The sequence below is a fragment of the Bombyx mandarina genome, chromosome 09 (genome assembly GCF_030267445.1).
Source record: "Bombyx mandarina strain Sakado chromosome 09, ASM3026744v2".
NCBI classification, from domain to species: Eukaryota; Metazoa; Arthropoda; class Insecta; order Lepidoptera; family Bombycidae; genus Bombyx; species Bombyx mandarina.
In genome coordinates, this window is record NC_143216.1 from 13459522 (window position 1) to 13484447 (window position 24926).

Here is a 24926-nt window from a genome sequence, read left to right on the forward strand (position 1 = left end):
AAGCGGGTCAAGGAAACTCACGAGAATTTTCAGATCGAGTTGGATCTTTGTACAGTATTCGTTGGCGCTTCGAAGTTGTTTTTTAACAGTACCCTCGTCTTATTATAGTTGACGCGCGGGTCTTTTCAATGAATGGGCGTATATCACACTCCTAGCGATAATCACAGCGAACTTTATATGAATTAGCTAGCAGTTTGTAATTGGTAACAGGTAAGCAATAACAACATGAAAAGTAAGAAATTTTATCGAATTTACATTTATTTTTATTTTTATTGCTTAGATGTGTGGACGAGCTACCAGCCCACCTGGTGTTAAGTGGTTACTGGAGCCCCTAGACATACAACTGCGTTACCCACCTTGAGATGTAAGTACTAAGGTCTCAGTATAGTTACAACGGCTGCCCCGCCCTTCAAACCGAAACGCATTACTGCTTCACGGCAGAAATAGGCAGGGTGGTGGTACCCACCCGTGCGGACTCATAAGAGGTCCTACCACCAGTAACTAACGACATGTCTACTAATGAATATTTCGAGCTATTGGTAACGATTAGTACACAGTTATTTCGTTCAGTTGTGTACTAGCGTCATGATAAATCAGTTGCAAGTAAAATAGTATGGGAAATGCCCGCCTAAACAAATTTTACCGTCACAAGCAATAGACCAGATTTAATATACATTGATAACATAACCAACAAAGCATACTTAATAGACCTAACTACACCTGTTTATTACAATATTGGAGTCAAAGATATAGAAAAATGAAGCAAATACTACCATCACTAAATTAAAGTCAGTCGTTTGCGGAATACGTATGCGGCGATTATTCCAAAATCAAAACAGGCACGACCGGAATAATAGCCAATCGATTCATAAGGTATTTTTAAACATTTCTGAAAAATAGCTAACTAATTAACTAACTTACTAGTGTAATACAAGCCCCATTTACCAAGAATAGTTACCGAATTATTTTTGGACGCGACTCATACTTGTATAAAAGACAAATAGCATTTCTTTTTTTCCACTGTTGTATCATTATTAACGGTTATGAAGCAAGTAAGAACATTTCAAATTTACCAAACTAATGTAATTTTCTAATGATCTGTATTAAAATGTATCAAGCTTGAAGTGTGTTTACGGATGCTCACAGTTCGCATCTTGTGTAAGTAACAGCTTTACCGGTGGCATATCTACAAACCAGTTTAACCTAATCAAAATATTAATAAACGGTAGAATTATGTTTATAGAGTCTGTTATGTGTTGCACGTAATGAAATTAATGGGATGCCTTTATTGAGTTGAAGGCGGCTGCTTGTCTATGACACAACTAATATATTGGATAATTAAGTTTGGTAAATACTGCGGAGTTGATATACCACGTATATGTACAGATTACTTTGTTTATAGGCACAAAATATTGAAATAAATATCGTGAGGTGAATGACTATTTGGTTTAAGCGTCATTTTGCCTAACACGCGACATTTATCTTTGTAATTAAAGGTGCGTTTTATTTGGTATTAGCATCAACAGTTCCATTTTTTTTATTGAACTTCAATGAAGTTTATCTAATTCAAGTAACGGAAGAAGATGATTTTTTCCAAATTTTTAATCTAGAAATGGCTCTCCTATAAATTTGCAAAAATTGCGATTAAACCAGATAGTCTTTCTTCACCCCTCGATATGTAAAAAACAGCCAGATTTCAATGTACACCCCCGATCACCCTCTTCGGCCAACTTATTCCCTGGGCCAGGAAGGTCAAGTACCGGGAGTCACCCGGGATGCATCCACCACATTCCGCCCGCATATAAAACCAGTCCGTGACCGTGCCGCGTTTATTCTCGGTAGACTCTACCCCATGATCTGTAAGCGGAGTAAAATGTCCCTTCGGAACAAGGTGACACTTTACAAAACTTGCATAAGGCCCATCATGACTTACGCGAGTGTGGTGTTTGCTCACGCGGCCCGCACCCACATAGACACCCTTCAATCCCTACAATCCCGCTTTTGCAGGTTAGCCGTCGGGGCTCCGTGGTTCGTGAGGAACGTCGACCTACACGACGACCTGGGCCTCGAATCAATCCGGAAATACATGAAGTCAGCGTCGGAACGGTACTTCGATAAGGCTATGCGTCATGATAATCGTCTTATCGTTGTCTACGCTAACTACTCCCTGAATCCTAATCACGTCGGAGCCAGTCACCGTCGACGCCCTAGACACGTCCTTACGGATTCATCATATCCAATAACCCTTGCAATAGACGCCTTCAGCTGCAACACTAGGAGCAGACTTAGGGAGCCCGGTAACCGTGCTCGTCGAACTCGGCAAATAGTTCGACGTGCAACCTAAGCTAAACATCAGCCCGCTGAGTTTCTCGCCGGATCTTCTCAGCGGGTCGCGATTCCGATCCGGTAGTAGATTCATTCGCAAACCAGTCGCTCTTGAGTTGTGAGGTTTCCTTTGGAGGCGCACGGGCATCTGTTAGCAAATCCAACCCCTCCTGGCTGAGCCTTTGCTCGCCCACCTATCCTGGTGAGACTGGAGAGGCCTGCGGGCAACCGTCCGCAAACTAATCCCTCAATAAAAAAAAACTTCAATGTATCAATAGTTCTTGCGGCACGTAAAGAAATTTAAAAGTCCAGATTTTTTTTATAGACGGTAATTAGCACAAAATTCAACTGTCGACGAATAACACTTAAATCCTCGGTGCACAAGATACTTGTAAATTACATCGGAAATACTAAAATGAAAAGCACGTAAAAGCGCGAGTAAACCGTATTTAAAAGTACTTTCTAATTATACATTACTAAAGTTCTTCAAAAGACTTTTTGGCGCGAACGCGAGGAGCGCTGTTGTGTGAATTGTTTTATATTGTTCATTTAGTGTTTCTTGAGGTTTAAGTGTATAATAATGGTTGTGTTTAGCATTTGTGGGAGGGCAAAAATGAAGGAAAATGCAAACAATGCAGCTGGATTTGATTTCTCTGGCTCCTCCAAAAAGTTTTTTTTTTTATTGTAGGCAGACGAGCATATGGCCCACCTGATGGTGAGTGGTTACCACCCATGGACTTCAGCAATGCCAGGGGCAGAGCGAAACCGCTGCCTACCGTTAAGTACTCTCCACAAGCCTCGTTTGAAGAAGGACATGTCATAGCGCTCGGGAAACACCGTGGAGGGGAGCTCATTCCATAGCCGGATGGTAAAGTCCACAGATGTCGTAGTAAATAACTACCATATTATTATTTTATCTCATTTTAATTGATTAGAGTCTTAAATAAATCAACTTCATCTCATTTTACTCTTTCATTTTTATCATTTCGCTTTATCTATTTTATTTTTCGTACTACATATAACAGAATATATATTATTATGTATTTAATAATTTAGGATTTTATAAACTTGACACTGGCAACAATGGCATTTCAAGAAGCCAATTGCCATACTAAAATAAATAAAAAGAAGAAAGTTCTTAAACCACGTATAATGTAATACATCCAAACACTTTTAGGTATGTTTTTTTTTATTGATCCACTTGTTCATAACACGATCTGGCGATTCATTGCCAAAGTTCGGTTCGACGTCAGACCGACGGTTGGTATCATAAACTATAAGTTAAATTATATTACATTAATTAAATTACCCTGTTTGCGCCAACGAGGGTGGCTAGTAGTACCATAATTGCTTTCAACAAATGTTACTACGCTATGAAATAATAAACGGAACTTAGGTTACACGTGGTTCCCGGAATGTGTAATTATAAACATTACTGCTGTTCCAGAGAATTATTAACACTCGGGTCGCTTCAACCATAAATTTAATATTAACAGATGTACTAAAACTTTTCGTTGAATCCCGACTGCGACGATATCAAAACGTTTAACTCCACTAACTCCACTCAACTTCACTTCACTCAACTTAACTTCACTTCACTTCACTCCACTCTAGGCCACGCCACGTTGTCGTCACCGTGCGCGAGCGAAACCGACACTGATTAATAAGAACGCCCTTTTAACTCAAAACAAAGTGACAGTTAGTATTTCGGGCAACTTTTATTGCTGAGTTCGCCCGTCTTTCCTTATTTTCAGGGAGAGTAGATCAGACATGAAAACTCTGTAAGAAGTTATTAGGGAACACAATTTTCTGAAGCCATTACTCATTTTTAGTAACAGGGCGCAAAGTGGAGTCGTGCCTCGGCGGGCAAATGGGAGTGTTTTGCGATGCAGCCTCCCGGTCCACCGACCTCAGACGAATTATTGTTCAGCCGAACTTTTTTATATCTTCATTTTGTTTTAAACGTAATTTTTAAATAAGACGGGACGTATTCAAATTCCAGAACGCTTTTTTTTTGTACATAATCTTATCAACACAACGATCTCACGGTTACACTAGCACAGTTCTATGACATTTTCATCTTGAAAACTTTTTATACCCACGACATTTAATGATGTCCATGGGCGACGGCAACTGCTTACGATGAAGTATCTTCGATCTTCAATTGAAATGAAAATGCCAAGTTCTATGTGAGCTCTTTCCTTTGCCACAAACGGAACACACTGCGCTTACTATAGAGTAATTAAGGCGAAACCTATACGAAAAACTTCAAATAGGATTCGTTATGTTACTTTAAAAATATGATAGTTTTAATTAAATATAGATTTGTTTTCGTAATCATGTCAAATAAAAATAAAATAAAAAATTTTTTAGTATTACATAAAGAGTAAATTACATTTAAAGTACATTGTAAACTAATGACGGAAGATTGAAAAATGAACTAGGATAAAACAGCTTTTTTCAGGCAACAGATATTTTTGTCGGATGTTTCAGTGCGGTTTATATAAAAAACAGATCAATGCTGAGAGCGTTGACGTATAATGGAATAACTCAATTGCGTATCTTCCCATTCCACTCGTCCCCTATAATATCTATGTCGCTTGAGTACGTGGTGGGGCGTATTTTTACCTGGAACGAATTATTATTGTCCCTATTTTTTTTTTACTTTTTTTATTGCTTAGATGGGTGGACGAGCTCACAGCCCGCCTGATGTTAAGTGGTTACTGGAGCCCATGTACATCTACAACGTAAATGCGCCACCCACCTTGAAATATAAGTTCTAAGATCTCAGTATAGTTACAACGGCTGCCCCACCCTTCAAGCCGAAACGCATTACTGCTTCACGGCAGAAATAGGCAGGGCGGTGGTACCTACCCGCGCGGACTCACAAGAGGTCCTTTTTATAGCGAAGTCCAGCTTTTCGGCATGAAGACTAGGATATAGAGTGGTGTAAGTGTATTCAGCTTTAGTTCTCGGTTCTCTACCTATTCGTAAGAATTAGAAATTACTATTAAGTAGAAACATTTTTAGGCAAATAACATAATTTAATATGCACAATAATATGGCTCCTACGATAAGTTGCTACTTATTTTGTATTTACTTGCATATTTTTAGTATTTATTTGTATTTAATCGTATGTAAGTCTATATTACATTGTATTTTTTTTTCACATGTGTATATATGTATATATTTTTATGTAAGTTTATTAAGATATAGCACCGTCCATGCTAGTTTGCTTATTCCTTTTCATGCAAGGTTGCCTGGAAGAGATCGCTTTCAGCTACGAGGCCGCCAATTTATGTCCATCTATTATTTGTTTTATATGCTTACTCTGTACACGTGGCGTTAAATAAAGAGTTATATTATTATTATTATTATTTATGCATGTCGTCTCTTCACACGATGTTATTTCGTAAATTTATTCATTTCTACTATTACCTTAGAAATTATTTAAATAATAATGTCACTTTTGGAACAATAACAACACGGTTGAGAGTCTAAAAACATTCTACATATTGTTTTTTCATTTCGTAAAACCGCTCCGCTTTATAGCTATTCGTTACTTTATGTATTTAGAAAAACAAAATTTCAATTTAATTAACCACTTTATTATAAACTAAGAGCTTACTTATTTTAGGTTTTACATCACTCAAATAGCATGAACATCCATTCAGAATTAATTGGTATCTGTTGACGTAGGTTTGTCTGTAAGAGTAATTAAAAATCCCAGTTAAGAATAATGCGTTATTTAAAACAATGTAAATATGTATATCAGTCTCTGATTCTTATAACATAAGGAATCCTAGTTAGAAGCTAGATGGCAATGTGCGATTATTCATTTATTAATATTTTTATCAATTAGTAGATGGTCTCTTTCAAATTAATTAAAAAATTTAATTTAGAGATCTGAGTTTAGTTGAGTATATGTAGAAGAGTAAAATCATCACATCGTTTATAATTTTATTTATTAGTAACACTCATATTAGCCTTGTTGGCGTTATTAAGTATTGAGGCATTCGTATATTTTTAGCTAGTTCTTAGGAAAATTAGGTGGTGGAAAAGAAAATTGATATGCGCGGATTCGACCGCTTTTGTAGATTAGCAAGATTTGGCATATAGGGTGCGATTTCAATGGTCCCAGAGATCGCTTGACACTACGAGGCGGACTTTGTATCTTTTTTTTATGAATTACTGGTGGCTCAGAGGCCTTTACAGTTTCATTAGGACAGGTGGGCCAGCATAGGCTTTGCAAAGAGGGGGATTTCGTATCTATGATGGTTATATGATGGTACAAAGATCTATGATGGTATAAAGACTTGTTTGGAACTTTGTTTGAAACTTCTCAGCACTATATGCGCGCGGAGGAGTTTCGAGTTCTTTGTACACTTTGCCAGAAAGAGGTGATAATTTGGAGTATCTGCTGGTAACAGGCAAAGTATGCGCTAATCGGCCCAGATACGCTCCCCTCTCAACACTTCTGTCTAGGATAATCTAGGAGAAAGTTATTATAGGAGGCCACGATCCTCAGCACTGAGGATTATCGATACAAAGAGGAGGAGAGTTTGGATAAGTTATAGAATAGAAGTGCTTTGAGTAATTATTTACACTTTTGTGGCCTTATAACCCACGTTTAGTAGCAGTATCCACCCAGGAAGAAGGACCCCTTTGTCATTGCGCCGGAATTTCAAGGAGTATACCTGCAGCTTTCCGCGAGTATCGGGATTCTGGGGGTCGATATTTCGAGCGATGTCCAGTTTCGGAGTCATTTGGAAAGTAAAGCCAAATTGGCCTCTAAAATGTTGGGAGTCCTCAACAGAGCGAAGCGGTATTTCACGCCTGGACAGAGACTTGCGCTTTATAAAGCGCAGGTCCGACCTCGCGTGGAGTACTGCTCTCACCTCTGGGCCGGACCTCCCAAATATCAGCTACTTCCAGTTGACTCCATACAGAAACGGGCTGTTCGGATGTTTTATACCGCTTGGTCCATGGGGAATGCTCTGAAGAATTATTCGAGATGATCCCCTCATCTCCTTTTTATCATCGCACCTCCCGCCATCGGAGCAGAGTTCATCCATATTATCTGGAACCGCTACGTTCATCGACAGTGCGTTTCCAAAGATTATTTTTGCCACGTACCATCCGGCTTTGGAATGAACTCCCCCCCACGGTGTTCCGAGCGCTATGACATGTCCTTCTTCAAACGAGGCTTGCGAAGAGTACTTTATGGTAGGCAGCGGCTTGGCTCTGCCCCTGGCATTGCTGACCACTTACCATCAGGTGGGCCGTATGATCGTCTGCCTACAAAGGCAATATAAAAAAAAAGTATGCCGTAGCAAATTTAGTAAATTGTTTAGATAAAAAAAAACCAAGAGTTACCAGCACTTTCTCTTTTCTCTTAAACACCACCTCGACCATCGAATTCGGCAATCTTTATTTTTTATATCACATACATGCATTGCTAACAAGCTCTTCAGTATATTTATCCCAAGTTTAGCTGAATTCAAACTGTTTCTGCCATTGTGGAAGATAGAAAGCCACAAATATAATACAGAAACAGATAAAAAATGGCTGGTAATATTTTGTATATATGTACGTATAAAACATATTTTTAATATATAAACTTCTATTGGAACTAATAACAGTTATATTAAATTTCGTTGTACCAATTCGGAATGTGGAACACGTGGGCTGTCTGCGTTGCGACTTGTTAACTTATCACGTACGGTTTACAAAATAGTTAATGTAAAATTTAATAATAAAAAATGTCGTCATTTCTTATCTTCATTGTGTCTATGAGGTCTAGTAAGTCTTATATCAGTGGGTAGGTGACAAATTCCCCTACCCAAACGGGTAGCCTTAGTCACATCGTATTAAAACTTAAGTATTTTTTTATTATGAGGTTACACGTAACATCTTACAAAGCCAAAAACTTTTTGTGACAACAACATGGAAATTGTAATGTTTAAAGATGGTAATGTGGAAGTACTGATACCTCATAGTGAGAACATCTCGCTATCTCTCTCACGCGCGTCGTAATGACAGCACGACGGTGAAAAAGTACCTCAGGTTTCAAACTGTTCCTCTTTAAAAGAATGTGTAATAAATTCTGCGAGTTTAGATTTTGGATACTGATCTATATTTCTGTTCTATTCAACCGAAATAACCATATATCGCGAGCAGGCTGTCACCAATGAGAATTTGTGAACACGCTTCATGTTATACATTAGATCATGTTATACAACAGATCCTACCTTAAGACCTCTCCCACGATATCTATAGCTTAAAGTTCGCTCAAAATCATTCACCGTTGAAAGCTTTATGGCTTATGTAATCAACAATAGAAACGTATTAAAAAAGCCACGAATCATATTCAGTATGTCAGTTGTTGTTGTCAGTAACAACTATGTATATAGACGAAATTTGTAAGGCTGTTGTATCACAGAAAAAAAAAACGCGACACGTAATAAGTATATTTAAAAAAAGTGCTCCACATTTGCAACTTATATAAAAAAATATTAGTATTCGAAAGCTAGAGTTTTTGTGGATTAAGTTCCTCGGTACACCGCAAGCTGAGTCTAGTCGTGAAAGTATATGCGACGTCACAAACGACAAGTAAGATTCTTGTTTAAAGAGGCATCTTAAAGGGGTATCTTATCACCAAAACTTTGTAATTTAGATTGGTTAGATTGCTATCTGACGAAATTACATGACTAAGTGCAAAAATGACGGTAGGTAGAAAAAAAACAGATACCCATTCGAATCGATTTTGAAAGCTATTGTGATAATGATCGAACATGAAAAATTCGTAGATTTAAAGAGCTCAAGTAATATATTGTTTAGGAATTGAATTGATAGACTAAGCCAGTGAATATATAAAGTTGGTTTTTTTAATAGATCTTCAATTAAAGGTTTTAAAGTGTATCTCGTCTCAGACGATCTTTTATGGAATTCAATTTTTTTTATTGCTCTTTTAGGCAGACGAGCATACGGCCCACCTGATGGTCAGTGGTTACCGTAGCTCATGGACGTTAGTAGTGTAAGTGGCAGAACCAAGCCGCTGTCTACCGTTTAATACTCTCCACAAGCCTTGTTTGAAAAAGGGCATCTCATAACGCTCAATTTTTGGACATTAAAGACGGTGAGGCAATACAGAACTTGATGATTAATTTGGTTGAGTTTTTTATTTTGTTGTTTTATTGGCATTCGTTTTTATGCAGTGTTTTCTTCGTTTTTCGCGAGCCGTAGACATAATTGAGTCGTCTATTATCAAAGGTGGCAATCTGTGTATTTGGACAAAAAAATGTTATTGATATGTCAATACAGATTGATTTGAATATAATCGTCTCCTTCAAAGAATACGGTTCAAAACCTGCATTAAATAAAGGTTAATAGTTAACCTGTTATTTATCTAAGATGTCGTTCAGAAGAGTTTTGTGACTGCCAATGGAATACAAAGTCAATAATTCGTTTTTCTGATTTACCAATAATTGTCCAAAAGTCACATTGCCGGCTTTGATAATAGTCGACATAATTAACTTTTAGACTTTTATGGTTTAATCTTGCGTTTTTTATTGTCATTCTATTCTTTCGGACGTTTCGAACACTATAAAGATTTCCTGATCACCGGACGACTAGTGTTATTGTCGATATTAAATATTCTGCTAACTACCGTCAATTTTTCTATAAAACATATTTCTTGATTTTTACATTACATTTCACACAGAACAAGCTAATCTAGTATCTAGTATCTTGAGATGTGACACAGTTCGTTTTCATATTTATTTAAAAGGGGAGTGAATGAACTCGCGTCTCATCTGGCGTTGAGTGGTTACCGAAACTAATAGACATAACGTGAATGTCGCCACTCATCTTGGGCCCTGAACTCTAAACCCAATTACATTCATTATCTACCCCAACCTTCAGTATGAAAAGCATGACTAACATGAATGCGGGGTGATGGTGGTGGTACCTACCCTTGCCGTTTAGAAGAGATCAGATAACGTACTTACGGTTCTGTATTTTTTTAAGATTACTACTGTTCTGTTTCTGTTACGTACATGACGAACAAACACTTGAGATTAACAAAAATATTCTTAATAATCGTAAAGTACTTAAAAACATTAAATAACTCTCCGACTGTATTGCTGCCATTCCCAGTGATTCACAAACGCTTTTTAACCCACACTTTACCCGTGAATATTGTTCGTAATGAAATATTCAAAACAATCTATAAGCTGAAGAGTTTGTTCGTTTGAACGCGCTAATCTCAGGAACTACTGGTCTGATTTGAAAAATTCTTTCAGTGTTAGATAGCTCATTTATTAAGGAAGGCTATAGGCTATATAACATCACAGTAAGGTCAATACAAGTGGAGCACCAATAAATAATGTTTCAAAATAGGGTTTTTAAATAGCTTCTTAACATTCTATAATTCAAAAATATTTTCACTTTCTACGTAAACGATGGGGGGGGGGGGTAAAATTTAGCGTTATACCAAAGTAACTATTCCACGCGGACGGAGTCGCGGGCAAAAGCTAGTCTATACTAATATTATTAAGAGGAAAGATTTGTTTGTTTGTTTGTATTGAATAGGCTCCGAAACTACAGAACCGATTAAAAAATTTTTTTTACTGTTTGGAAGCTACACTATTCCCGAGTGACATAGGCTATATATAACCTTTTTTTATAAAATTTAGGGATCCTTACCTTAAAACCTTAAAACTCCAATAATGTAACCCAGGTGTAAAAAAATTACCTAAAATATTCTTTACATCGCGTGCCCTGCGAAAACTATTGATGATAGAATAAAATAATGTACTACGACTTTATAGAACACATTATTATAGTTATGCCGCAATAAGTGTTCTTTTATTTAAAAAAATGAAACAACGTCAAATATCGTTTAATTTTTTGTTAAAGACCCGAGCGGAGCGCGAGCGTGCCGCTAGTATTTGAATAAAATCAAAACAGAGAGCGTTGTTACACGTACAACTGTACCGCATTACGTCGTGTTTAATCTTTTTGATGTAACCTGCGAAGCGTAATTTGAATTTAAGTACCTTTACGTTTTCGTATATGTGTTTGTTCTCGACCGCGACGAAGCTCCAATTTCAAGCCTGAATGCGGTTAAATTGGGTTTAGTTGCCAACCTACATACGCCGAATGATAATATTGTAATAATCTATGATGATGTATCAACAGTGTACGGACAAGCTTTGTCGTTTTTTTTTATTGCTTAGATGGGTTGACGAGCTCACAGCCCACCTGGTGTTAAGTGGTTACTGGAGCCCATGGACTTCTACAACGTAAATGCGGTACCCACCTTGAGATATAAGTTCTAAGATCTCGGTATAGTTACAACGGCTGCCCCACCCATCAAACCGAAACGCATTACTGCTTCACGGCAGAAATAGGCAGGGCGGTGGTACCTACCCGCGCGGACTCACAAGAGGTCCTACCACCAGTCGTTCCATAAAAGTAGTTTGAAAACTGAATAATTGTACATATTTTACTTCGGATATTCAATGAACGACTCCGCAGTATGACCGGTTATGTGGGCGTGCTGTCAGGGAAACATTTAACGCGGACAAAGCTGGTATACATTAAAAGAAAAACATTCTCTGATCTAACCATGTTTTATTTCGCCACCCAGTTACATTTGTAGGCAGCGGCTTGGCTCTGCCCCTGGCATTGCTGAAGTCCATGGGCGACGGTAACCACTCACCATCAGGTGGGCCGTATGCCCGTCTGCCTACAAAGGCAATAAAATAAAAAATAAAAAAAGATTTTAGTTTGGAATTTTTCTTTTCAATATGAATTTAGGCTGCAATCGACGTTGAAAATAGCATCGAAGCAGAAAAATAGACGATTTGATGAATAGATGAAACACATAATAAACGCACCGACTTGCGTAGTTACAAATTAAAATCGTAACCCAATCTTAGTTTTACTTATTATTAATGCTCCGGCTATGTATGTTTTTGACATGACAGCCGCAACAATAGGGAGACAGTATTTGAAGGAACACTGGCCGTAGTACGTGGTAGTACGTCAAGGAAAGACATCTATACTATACTAATACTATAAAGAGGAAAGATTTGTTTGTTTGTTTGTATTGAATAGGCTCCGAAACTACTGAACCAATTTGAAAAATTCTTTCACTCTTTGGAAGCTACACTATTCCCGAGTGACATAGGCTATAATAATCTTTTTTGAAAAAAATTAGGGATCCTTACTAAAACTCCAATAATGTAACCCAAGATATAAAAAAATACCTATGATAGTCTTTACATGGCCTACCCTGCGAAAACTATTGATGATAGAATAAAATAATGTACTACGACTTTGTAGAACACATTATTTTATTTAAAAAAACAAAACAACCTCAAATATCGTTGAAATTTTTGTTAAAGACCCGAGCGGGCCGCTAGTACAAGATAAACTTCAAATTTATCTATTTAGAAAAACGAAAGTATACATTTTCCGTGCGAAAACAAAAAAATAATAATTTAACACCATCAATCTTGTTTAGCAAGTGTAAGCTGAGACAATAATTATTAATTATTATAATGGTACACACGGTAACGAATGACGTTGTAGAAAACGATTTATCTTAATTGTAATCAAGTCGGTGTTTGCTATACAACGTTCTGAATTTACATTAATTAGGATTCTCTAATAAATTATTTACAATGTATCATCAACGTTTGATGGTATTACTGAGCTAGGCAGATGGAAAAGTAGACTACACATGAAAAAGAAATTTTTAGACATTCGTTTAAGCTTCGAAGCGATATCCTTCTTTTTAGTACAGTAGTTGCAGAAGTTACTGGCAGTAGGACCTATTGTGAGTCCGCGCGGGTAGGTACCACCACCCTGCCTATTTCTGCCGTGAAAGCAGTAATGCGTTTCGGTCTCGAGGTGCGTGATGGCATTTACGTTGTAGAAGTCTATGGACTCTGGTGACTGCTTAACATCAGATGGGCCGTGAGCTCTTCCACCCATAAAAACTATAAAAAAAAGTGTTACGCTTAAGCCTTATTCCAGCTTATATTAGTTTTATTAGTAGCATAGGTTTATAAAGGCATTAGCATAGGTTTATAAAGGCATCAGCATAGGCATGCAGCATCTAAATGCCTTTTCGTAACTAATTCAAGCTTAAAGATATAGTATACGTTACTGAAGCTAAAAAAGTAATTTCCTAAGTTGACCCGCGACGGCAAATTGGACTCGAGGGGATTTGGGCTAAATCAGGTAATTTATATTTGCAAGACGAAGTTTGAGAACCCACTTAACTTTAAACACATTACGGAGACGGTAATATACAACATCACGTAGCGTAGTGAGCTCTTACACAAGTAAGGTACGCGTCGTATGAATGTATTTTTACACTTTGAAAACGAAAGCGGTCGTAATCAGAAGTTTGATCTAATTGAGTTTTAATGGTAATTACGGTGAACTGACATGTAAACAAACGTACATAGCATATAAAAAACGAATAGATTTTGCCCTGAGACACTTATCGACCGTGAGGTTCATCTAATTTTTTTTTAAAAGGGATTTTATGACCTGGTAACAAAGACCTTTAGGTCATGTCTTATTTTAATTTATATTCTTATTTTTATGAAAAATGATAATATGGAGTGAAATGAAATGAAGATGATTAATTTGAGACATTAATCAACTGGGATGAAATGAAATGAAATGAAATGAGATGATATGGGATGAAATATAATCTCAGTAAAATGGTGTTCATTTACTTTGATTTTTTCGGTGGACTTTGAAGTTACGTACAGCGGCTGTGTTTCATTTTCCCACATGTGTGCACTTTCACAGATATTAAACAGTTAATAAGCCACCGTTATTACACATTTAAACCTGAAGAAACACTAAATAGACAAAATAAAACAAATCACACAACTTCACTCTCCGCGTTCCCGCCAAAAAGTACTGAGGTTCATGAGGACGCTAGTTCTCAAACTTAAAGTTTTTTAATTTAAATAAAATTCCAAATCAATAGGTAACAAAAAAAATTATATCACTTTATATGAAGATACTTATTTATCGATCTAGCAATCCTTATTGAACATTATGTAAGTTAGGAAAGGGATAAAAGTTGAATTAAGAAGGCGATAAGTTTCTTGTTCACGAGTACGTGGATTACGTGTAGTCACATAGTTTCGACTACTACTACTAACGACCTAATCTATCTTATAGTTAGTTATATTAGGGCAATAACGTTCAGAAATCATTATTAGCCAGGTTCCTGGTGCCGTTGAACTTTGAGCCTGGCCTTAGCTTTTATTATTCGACTGAATATCGATGTTCCATGGTAGTGACGTGACATTTTGGTAAACCAACATCGATTGATTTAACAAAACAGCAATATAAAGCAAATTGTTTTTATAATTTATTACTGCACTATTACAGGGAGTTACTCAGTGACTTAAAGCTAAAAAATGGTAGTAATTCACCAAAATCAAAGCAGATATTTGCCGACGCCTCAAATTCAACAGTAGGGTGAAGTAAAAGTAAATAACAATTTGAATGATTACATCGCTCATAGATCAATGCTGATGTTGTATTACCCTCTTCAAATAATTTAGAGAATTCGATTTCTTATTTCATCGATGTGATAGAAAGATTTTTGATACGTTTCAAAATCGAGAAATAGTTACTTTACTGTACATTCTTCTGATGGTCAAGCGTATTCTGAAGAGCCATTGCTTCCAATATGCTTTATATTTTTACTAGCTCTGCCGGGAAGCAGTTACGCGTTCCAGCTTAAAGCTGGCGCTATAATACAACAATTGAAACTTTAACTTCGCCTCTCAAGGCGGGGGGTGGTGGCATTCACGTTGCGAACTCCAGTAGCCACTTAAAACCGGATGAACCGTCGACAACAAAAAAAAATATTATTCATTGAAAGAAAAAGTTTTTTATAACCTTTTTTGAGTTGGGTAGCAGGAAGTGCGTTACAAAATAATTAAAAAAATATATATATCGATTATTAAATAGCGTGCATTCACACGTCACTAATGTTTCCGGTGAATCCTTCGCTCGGGCAGTTATTGCAGTGAACGCGTGACATTTCCGTTACATTATAGTAGTTATTGGACTATTGGCATCGCGCGGTCATCGTTTCCGATCGAAATTTCAATACGTTAGCGGCACAAAGCCGAGAACCGCATGATTATGTGGTTTAATCATTGTATATTAATTGCTAAGTATATATTATAAATAGGGTACACTCGAATCGATTTCCGAAACAAAGGTAGTTGACAGAGCTGGTGAACCCTAGCATGATAGTATAGAAAAATATTTTTGTTTTTGTTTTTTTATATTGCCGTATCGGCAGACGAGCATACGGTCCACCTAATGGTGAGTGGTTACCGTCGCTCATGGAAGTCAGCAATGCCAGGGGCCGAGCCAAGCCGCTGTCTACCGCTTGATACTCACCACAAGCCTCGTTTGAAGAAGGACATGTCATTGGAGGGGAGCTCATTCCAAAGCCGCAAGTTATATTTCGTCTGTTAAGTTATATTTCAAAAACGTTTTTGGAATCACATACAATGTTAGTAACTGAAGATCGGCTGGCGGTGGGGGATATACGGCGTCTCGGTAAAGTGGGACTTGAATAGCAGCTCCCGTCAAATTGCAATTCATGAAACAAAAATACATAAAATATATAATAACTAGTGGCCCCGCAGTAGTCGAGATCCGACTATAATTAATTGAAATTATAAGTTTAAACATTATTATGGTTCTATTGTCAAACACTATCATATTTCGATAATATAAACACAGTATTCGCAAAAACTGCACTATAGATCAATAATATTAAAGACAAACAATATTAATGTATTTTCAATTCGACCACAGACTTTAACAATAACAAAAGTTTCCCACTTGACAGTAAATAAAGAGTATATTTTTATGTATGTGTTGTGTCAAATACATGGTAGTGTGTGTAATGTTTTCTTTATTGATTTAAAGTATATTTTATGCATTATTTTTAAAAAAATATTAGCATTGTGCACTCGTCTATATTCTCTATAAGTGTGAGAAATTTCATACTCCTCCGTCCGCGCAATTTTCGTAAAAAGGGGTACAAAGTTTTTGCTTGACGTATTAACATATAGATAATAATTGGGAAACTTAGCGACGCAGATTTTCTACGTCTAATTAATTGTTTTAAATTAGTATCGCTTTACGCTAGAAACAGTCAGTAGCCGAGTGAGATTCTTCAAATATACTTCGCTCGCGATCACAAACAACTATTGACAAATCGTTTCATACAGATTAACCTGTTAACAGTAATCACGCCGACGATTGCTCACTTCCTCAAGCGTACATACATACATCGAATGATCGCACTGACCTTATTCTTAACAGCCAGTTGTAAACACGCTTATCTCTCTTACCATTTATAAAGTGGGGCGCACGATGAATACGAACTGGTGAATACCACCACATTGTCTAACTTTGTTGATAATTGAGATAATTGAGGCCGACCTAAAGTTAAGTTAAGACAGTTAAAATGGCGATGGACAGGACATATTTTATGACAAGGGAAAGCAGAATGAAATGGACTAAAATTATAACAGAATGGCAGCCACGTTATGGCAAAAGAGAAAGAGGTAGGCAAACTAGAAGATGGACAGATTATATCAAGATGATTGGAGGGACAATCTGGTCCAGAAAAGCTACCAATAGAGAAGAATGGAAGCAGCTGGAAGAGGCCTATGTGTCACAGGACACGCTGATCACTGAACCGGGAAACCCGATGTATTAGATTCAAGTTAATACAGTTTGCTACTGTGTGTAAATTTCATTGTTTAGTATCAGCAATAATGGCTTACTATACTATATAAAGTTAAAGGAAGGCTTGAAAGATAACGCTAGGTAGCGGCTTGGCACTGCTTCTGGCATTGCTGACGTCCATGAGTGACGGTAACCACTCACCACCAGGTGGGCGGTATGCTTGTCTGCCTACAAAGGCAATTAAATAAGAGGTACATAATAGCTCTATCAACTCCGTTTTTTTTTCAACCTATACTAGTAACCTCGAGGGGTTATTCTAGATTCACCGAACTAGCAGGTGAGCTCACGGGGCTCAAGCCGGGAGTGTTGCTAACGCTGGCCCTTGCTAGAGCAGTGTTTCGCAGAATCTACCATTGTATCGAAAACGCGACCCACTGAGAAGGTCCGGCGAGAAACTCGGTGGGCTGTCTATGGGTTAATTTACTCGTCGAGCCTTTCGTCGCAAGCGGGTTCGGTGAGGAGGGTAACCGGTGCTCGAGGTACCTAAGAGCACCGTTAATGGATCGGGAGGATCCGTAATAAGGTGTTTAGGGCGACGTCGACTGTTTACCATTCGATCCACCGGATCGGGTATGACAACTCCAGTAGCTATTATAAATGTTAATTTTATTCAGCGGAACTGACAATTTTGTTTTTACGTTTAGATAAATAACAAGTTCGATTATCTATTACTCGTACAATACAACACACCCCTTATGTTTTATTAAATAAGCATTGCAATTTGAATGATTGTATAATTAAAAATATGAGATGAATTTAAAAACGTGACTTCCTCGTCTTTTTTACATTAAGTACAGCTGTTTTTTTTTAAATTCTTTTTACGTTAGTTAGCATTTAATGTAAGGTGAGTAAGTATTTAACAATATCATTGTGTGCAGAGAAAAAAAGGTCAATTGTGTAGTAAGCCTTGAGTTTCAGAATCTACTAAACCTATACAAACTTTTATAATTATGCTTTGGTACTGTTTACGATTTTTAAGATATTTTGTAATGACTGCTTTTACCAATATCTGTCAATTTAATATTTACAATAATTTATATGTAGCACCCCACTGTTTTTTTTACGATAAAATTACTTTTTGCTTAGTTACTTAACTTCAAAAAATATATGTTCTACTTTTTAATTTAGCTAGCTACAAAAGCGCGTTTTTTATGTTTTAAACTATCACGTATTATTTTACTAACATCATTCGCTATATGTTTTTTTCTATTCATTAAATGTATACCTCATATCATACATCAATGTTTTGGTGGTAACCCAAAAATTATAAATAAACATTTAAATAAGCGCATTTTCATGAGATTTAATTCAGAAAACAACTAGTAAATTAAATGAGATGAAAAAGGGTACAACATTTTACAACTCAACATATTATACGACACGGAAGGATAGGATAGCTATTATACCGAACAATGAAGACTTAACTATAAGAAGAATTAATATCTCAAGGTACGTGGGGGCATTCAGATTATGATGTCTATGAACTCCTGTGATCACTTTAGAACAGACCGTGAGCTCGTTGACCGAAAATATCATTACGTTTTTTCTTGATTATGAAACGTCTCATTATACATTAATCTTCTGGCAAGCCGTATGCGAGTCTTTCGATTAAGGCAACACCAAAATATCCGATTTGTGGTCACGTAAAAACATAACATTTACAATGTGGAGACAACCTTTTTTTTTTTTTACTCGCCACGTTAACTGGTCCCGTGATAAGTTCGTAAAGAACTTGTGTTACAGGTACCAGATAACGGATATAAATGTAAGATTTTTATTATACACATACATACATTTAATATACATCCATAACCCTGGAAAACACATTTATATTTATCATACAAATATCTTCCCTTGGCGGGATTCGAGCCCGCAACCCCCTTGTGTAGTGACCATGTCACTTACCACTACACCAGACGGCCGTTAAATTGTTGATCTTTCGCAGTATAGGTGAATACGTGCCTAAATACCATAGTTGTCTATTAACTTAAACGTTAAGAGGCTTGAATAGGTTCTGAATCAATCCGAAATGGTTTAATTAAGGGAATGGTGTGCGGTCCCGCAGAGCACAGCTTACAAATGGATTAGTCTGGGACGCGATCGATTATGTTCTAAGTAAGTTGCATGTACTGCATTCAATATATTCTGTTAATAGCGAACCTTTAAAGAGCATTCCTTGATATTTGTTTTACGATTTTTTAATTAATTGAATAATCTTCGTGAAATCGTTTAGATTTGGAAATTCCGAAATTATTAAGATTTATTTTTTATTTTTTATTGCTTAGATGTGTGGACGAGCTCACAGCCCACCTGGTGTTAAGTGGTTACTGGAGCCCATAGACATCTACAATGTAAATGCGCCACCCACCTTGAGATATAAGTTCTAAGGTCTCAGTATAGTTACAGCGGCTACCCCACCCTTCAAACCGAAACGCATTACTGCTTCACGGCAGAAATAGGCGGGGCGGTGGTACCTACCCGTGCGGACTCACAAGAGGTCCTACCACCAGTAAAAGTAAGAATGTGAATGTTTGATGGATCCATGAATTATAATTAAAATTGGTTTTATTTATTTACAGTTATCGTGATCGGGGACGTAGGATTTAAGGCGAAATTAAACCGTAAAAACGGTTTTAATTATGTCTACGAATCATAAAAAAAAACCGAAGAAAATAATATCATAATCATAAAATAATATCGACTATAATCAAATAGTCGTCGGACAAATAACATTTAATACTTTGTGTCTGAGGCTTTTCTCGATGGTTACTCATAATCGTAAGGACATGAATACAATATTATATGTTTAGTATTAATGAGCATGTTTGAAACGGGAGCTCACCGTATATTGGTTCACTAAGAATTATTATATTTCCGGATTATTGTAGATATAGTGATATATAGATATCTACTTTTAACAGTGTTCATAAGGTTTATACATAAAATATATATATTCGGTACCGTAGTCTTTACGTAATGTCCGATCAAAAACCAAACGAGCAGATATGAATAATTATAATATTTTGTAGTCTTTTATGTATTAGTACTGTTTCAATTTTATTACATTACTAGCTGTATCCGTCCACTTCGCTGGGCATTTAAAATTAACATTATTATTTATTGTCATTATTATTAGGGAGTCCAACACTCATATAAACATTAGCCTATCCATTAAGTACATGTATTTTCTACATGGATACCAAGTTCCAAGTCAATCGGATGCATGGTTCAGTAGTTATAACGGAACATCCGTAAAAACCACTGTAGATTTATATATTAGTATAGAAGTTATGTAGTTTAGAAGATTAATTAGAATTCCAATATATGCCGTGATTACATTTACCGAACAATAATGTCGATTAGAAGCCGTTTAATTGGATATGAAGTTGCTATCACTCACAATGGTTCACGCTTTGAACTTCGCTGTTATACGCGTAGATCTATTCTGGATTGACTAATTACAGAGTGATTGCAATTATATTTCGGATTAGTATGGCGTTTGACAATATATCCATACTGATATTATAAATGTGAAAGTGTGTGTGTTTGTTTGTCCTTCTTTCACATATTGAGATAACTTCTAAAAGTGATATTGTTCGGTCAGGATGGTGGCATAAGCTACTTTTTGTCCCCAAAAAACGTCTTATTATCACAGGAAACTACACTGACACTTTTCCTTGACCACGTAGAGAAGACGCGGGTAAGCTAGTAATGAATATTTCTTGATAATATGACATGCCAAGTGGAGCTCACGAATTCATTTTGAGTCGTCGTGGCCTAACGGATAAGACGTCCGGTGCATTCGTGTTGAGCGCGATGCATCGGTGTTCGAATCTCAGGCGGGTACCAATTTTGCTAATGAAATACGTACTCAACAAATGTTCACGATTGACTTCCACGGTGAAGGAATAACATCGTGTAATAAAAATCAAACCCGCAAAATTATAATTTGCGTAATCACTCTCTAAGGACCTCTTGGGAGCCCGCACGGGTAGGTACCACCACCCCGCCTATTTCCGCGGTGAAGCAGTAATGCGTTTCGGTTCGAAGGGTGGGGTAGCCGTTGTAACTATACTGAGATCTTAGAACTTATATCTCGAGGTGGGTGGCGCATTTACGTTATAGATGTCTATGGGCTCCAGTAACCACTTAACACCAGGTGGGCTGTGAGCTCGTCCATCCATCTAAGCAATAAAAAAAAAAAAATAAAAAATATGCCATTTCTACTATAGACCTAGTTTTGATTGAGCTTACCTTAAATTATTGAAAAAAATGCAAACGCATTAGAAGTGAAATTATTTTTATAGACGTCATGATCTGAACATATGTGTTATAATAATGTTTTTTTAAATCGCCAAATGAACATAGAGGATAGTACAGATTATGAAATTTGTCATAGAAAAAAAAAAAAAAGTAAATTCGATCTACCTAAGTCTCTCTTGGTATACATGTTAATTGACATCAGGGTGCCAGGTACAGTGATAAAAAAAATAAGTTTTTTTTTCTATCGTACTCATAACAGATTTTTTTTTCTAACAATTCTAGTAACCTCAAGGGTTATATACTCGATTCACCGAACTAGTTAACTAATTCAGTAGGCAGAACTAGTTCACCTGTTGTGAGCGTGGAAGGACAGTGTCAGCGGCTGCGGGGACGGTGGCGTTGTTGGCTCCGGGGCGTAGCGGCGTCTCCGGTGACAGCTTGGTAGTACCGGCTCGTAGTGCGCTGGTCTCCAGTGACGCACGAAAGGTGTCAGTGACAGCCCTGCAACAAAACGACATGGATTAAAATATGAAAGCACACTACAACTTCACCAATGACTCTGTTCTCGTCGAGAGATTAAAATTTAGATTTGTACAATTATTGGTGATTTATATCTATATTTATAACTATACTGAGACCTGTGAGCTCGTCCACCAATCTAAGCAATAACAAAATTACAAATAAAAGAAAAATTATACATAGTATTGTTTTTGCTTTCCCATAGCTGTTCTATAAATAACACTCACTATAAAATTTTATATTTTTTTTAAATTAAGTAAATCGATTGAGTACGTTAGAAAGGTGGTTCAACAGATAAGTAATGAAGTCTTGACTCGTAGAATATTTGGACACTATAGCAGCTAGCAATTACCGAACGGGCGCTGATATTGATAAAGACGTTATAACAGACGACTAAAAACCCATCTTCTATCTGTATATGGTGTGATTCGGAAATTATATAAAAAAAATATTGAATTTGTGTGTAACTCAGCTCAGGCTTCTGTCGATTTTTTCACAATGACGTCATATATACCGCTACAAATTGTCTAAAGAATGCACATTATCTTTGCTCGTTAGCTTAAACGGTAAGAAAATGATGAATAGACAGCTAACAAACACCACCGCTACAGTTAGACGCGTTTGACTAAGCTGAGAAAGTTCCAGAAATTGATAATAGTTGTACATTTACATATTATAAATAGTGTTATTTAGAGCCTATACATTTCTCGATACGAGTCATCATAATATTTTATACGTAACGATTTTAATAAAATCGAACTGCATCAAAAACCTCGTAAAATTGAAAACGAACAGTTTTATGTTCTTTTATCGAATGTCGGGATTATGTGCCGTAGCACGCAGCGAATTTAAGGTACACACATACATATGAAACACGGTGGGGTTTTCAGAATTAAATAATCGAATTATCACCGCAGGTTTTATTGCGAGTACGATATATTTGACGAAACTGGCCGATAAGCGAATCGAAGGAAACCGAACGTATGTGTATATGTAAATAAAGCCCATATTCTAAGTAGCCTACTCAGTTTCACTTAGGGCACTTAGAATTGCTCTAAGGAAACGGTGCCCCGTGATCTCAATTTTATAATCGCTCCAAACGGTACCCGGGTAGAGTTCATATCTACTGAGATAATTGCGCTACAATGTGCCTATCTACACATCCTAATTGCCACACAACACACGGCCCTGAAGTATATGCCATACTATTGTTATGACATACCCTGTAACTACCGAAGGTTTAAAATTCTGAAGTGGTACGGATCGATTATACCCTTTACGCTCAAGTACATGTGAAACTTTGTTTGAACGAATAAATATTCGTCTAAATCTTACAGCTTGTATCGTTTCATCGAGTTACCACAGCCGACTTTTCTCTCACGATAACCAACAGCAGCATTCAAAAGCTTGTGGAACCAAAGTAGTAAACAAAAAATAATTCTCTATTTCAAATAATACAATGTTTGCACTAAAGAGAAAACCGAAATAAAACGATAATTTTACCAATGTTGTCGAAGTAAATTAAATAGGTATGTATTATTAAGGATGACTATTGGTTAGATTTAATAAAATTTAAAAGGCCACATAAGTAGCAGCGGCTTTCAAATAAATAAATAAAACATTCGAATTGAGAACCTTTTAATTTGGAAATCGGTCAAAAAAGCATTAATGTTATATGTATAATAATATATCTAATAGAACTCATATTTTTATATAATTGAAATGAAATACTATTCTCAAGAAAATCTAACTATTAAACAAAGAATAACGAAACTAAAAACATAGCCTTTCAGTTATTAAATACACATATTCCTGTAATAGATGTGCTTCATTTTTTGTTCGCTTTTTATGAAAGTTTAACGACATTTTAACAGCAGGTTGTCAACCCCTGCCACGGAGATGTCAGCGACACCAGAATAATATGTGAACTGTTGAGAGTTACCACAAATCGATATTAAAATTTAATTCATTACTACTTTTAATATTCTTAATATCTAAAGTAATTTTTCATTATAACATCTATTGAGCATACAATTTTTGATCGAACTAGAGCAAATTTATAAATATTTTTAAATGAGTTACAATAGAAAACTAGTTACTCAGTAACATTTATGGATAAGTACGTAATCCATTCATAGTTATAGTGTCTGTAATTTACTCTCTAATTTTTACCTTAAACACCAATTAGGTGTGTATGTGATCGCTCTGATAAGTAGCTCAGTTCAGAATATTTGTAATGCGAAGCAAACATGCGTTTCGGTTTTAAAGGCAACCATAGCTCAATGTGTAGCGACAGCTATCATAGAATAGATGATATCTGGCAAGAACCTGAATCGCGCTAACGACATTTGAAAAATATGCTTATATATCAGCAATGAGCTCCGAACAACATCATTAGTAGTGTCCCTTTGACGCTTCTTGCAAATGCTCCAATCATATTTCTCAAAATAGGCTGAGGTATTCTCCCTGCGATGTTCAGGGTCTTCGGTTACCACTTAACATAAAACGAGTTCGTGCATCTACCCACAAATAAACACTAACAAGCACCACCCGTAGACACATTTTTTTTATTGCTTAAATAGGTGCACGAGCTCACAGCCCACCTAGTGTTAAGTAGTTGCTGGAGCCCATAGACATCCACAACGTAAATGCGCCACCCACCTTGAGATATAAGTTCTAAGGTCACAGTATGATTACAACGGCTGCCCCGCCCTTCAAACCGAAACGCATTGCTGCTTCACGTCAGAAATAGGCAGGGTGGTGGTACCTACCCGTGCGGACTCACAACAGGTCCTAACATCAGTATTTTATAGACGTCATGATCTGAACATGCATATATGTGTTTTTAAATCGCCAAATTAACATAGAGGATAGTACAGATTATGAAATTTGTCATAGAAAATAAAAAAGCGAAAGTGAATTTGATCTACCTAAGTCTCTCTTGGTATACATATTAATTGACATCAGATGGCCACGTACACTGATAAAAAAATAAG

At 36.6% G+C, this 24926-nt stretch overlaps 1 protein-coding gene across 1 annotated transcript in view; it reads right to left on the reverse strand.

Moving 5' to 3' along the window:
• The window catches only part of LOC114242067 (uncharacterized), a 173508-nt gene that overhangs the window by 30535 nt on the left and 118047 nt on the right, over window positions 1–24926 (reverse strand). The window contains exon 2 of the mRNA XM_028173073.2: window positions 21762–21912. Coding sequence (XP_028028874.2) covers window positions 21762–21912 — 151 coding nt within the window. The remainder of the gene's footprint in view (window positions 1–21761; window positions 21913–24926) is intronic.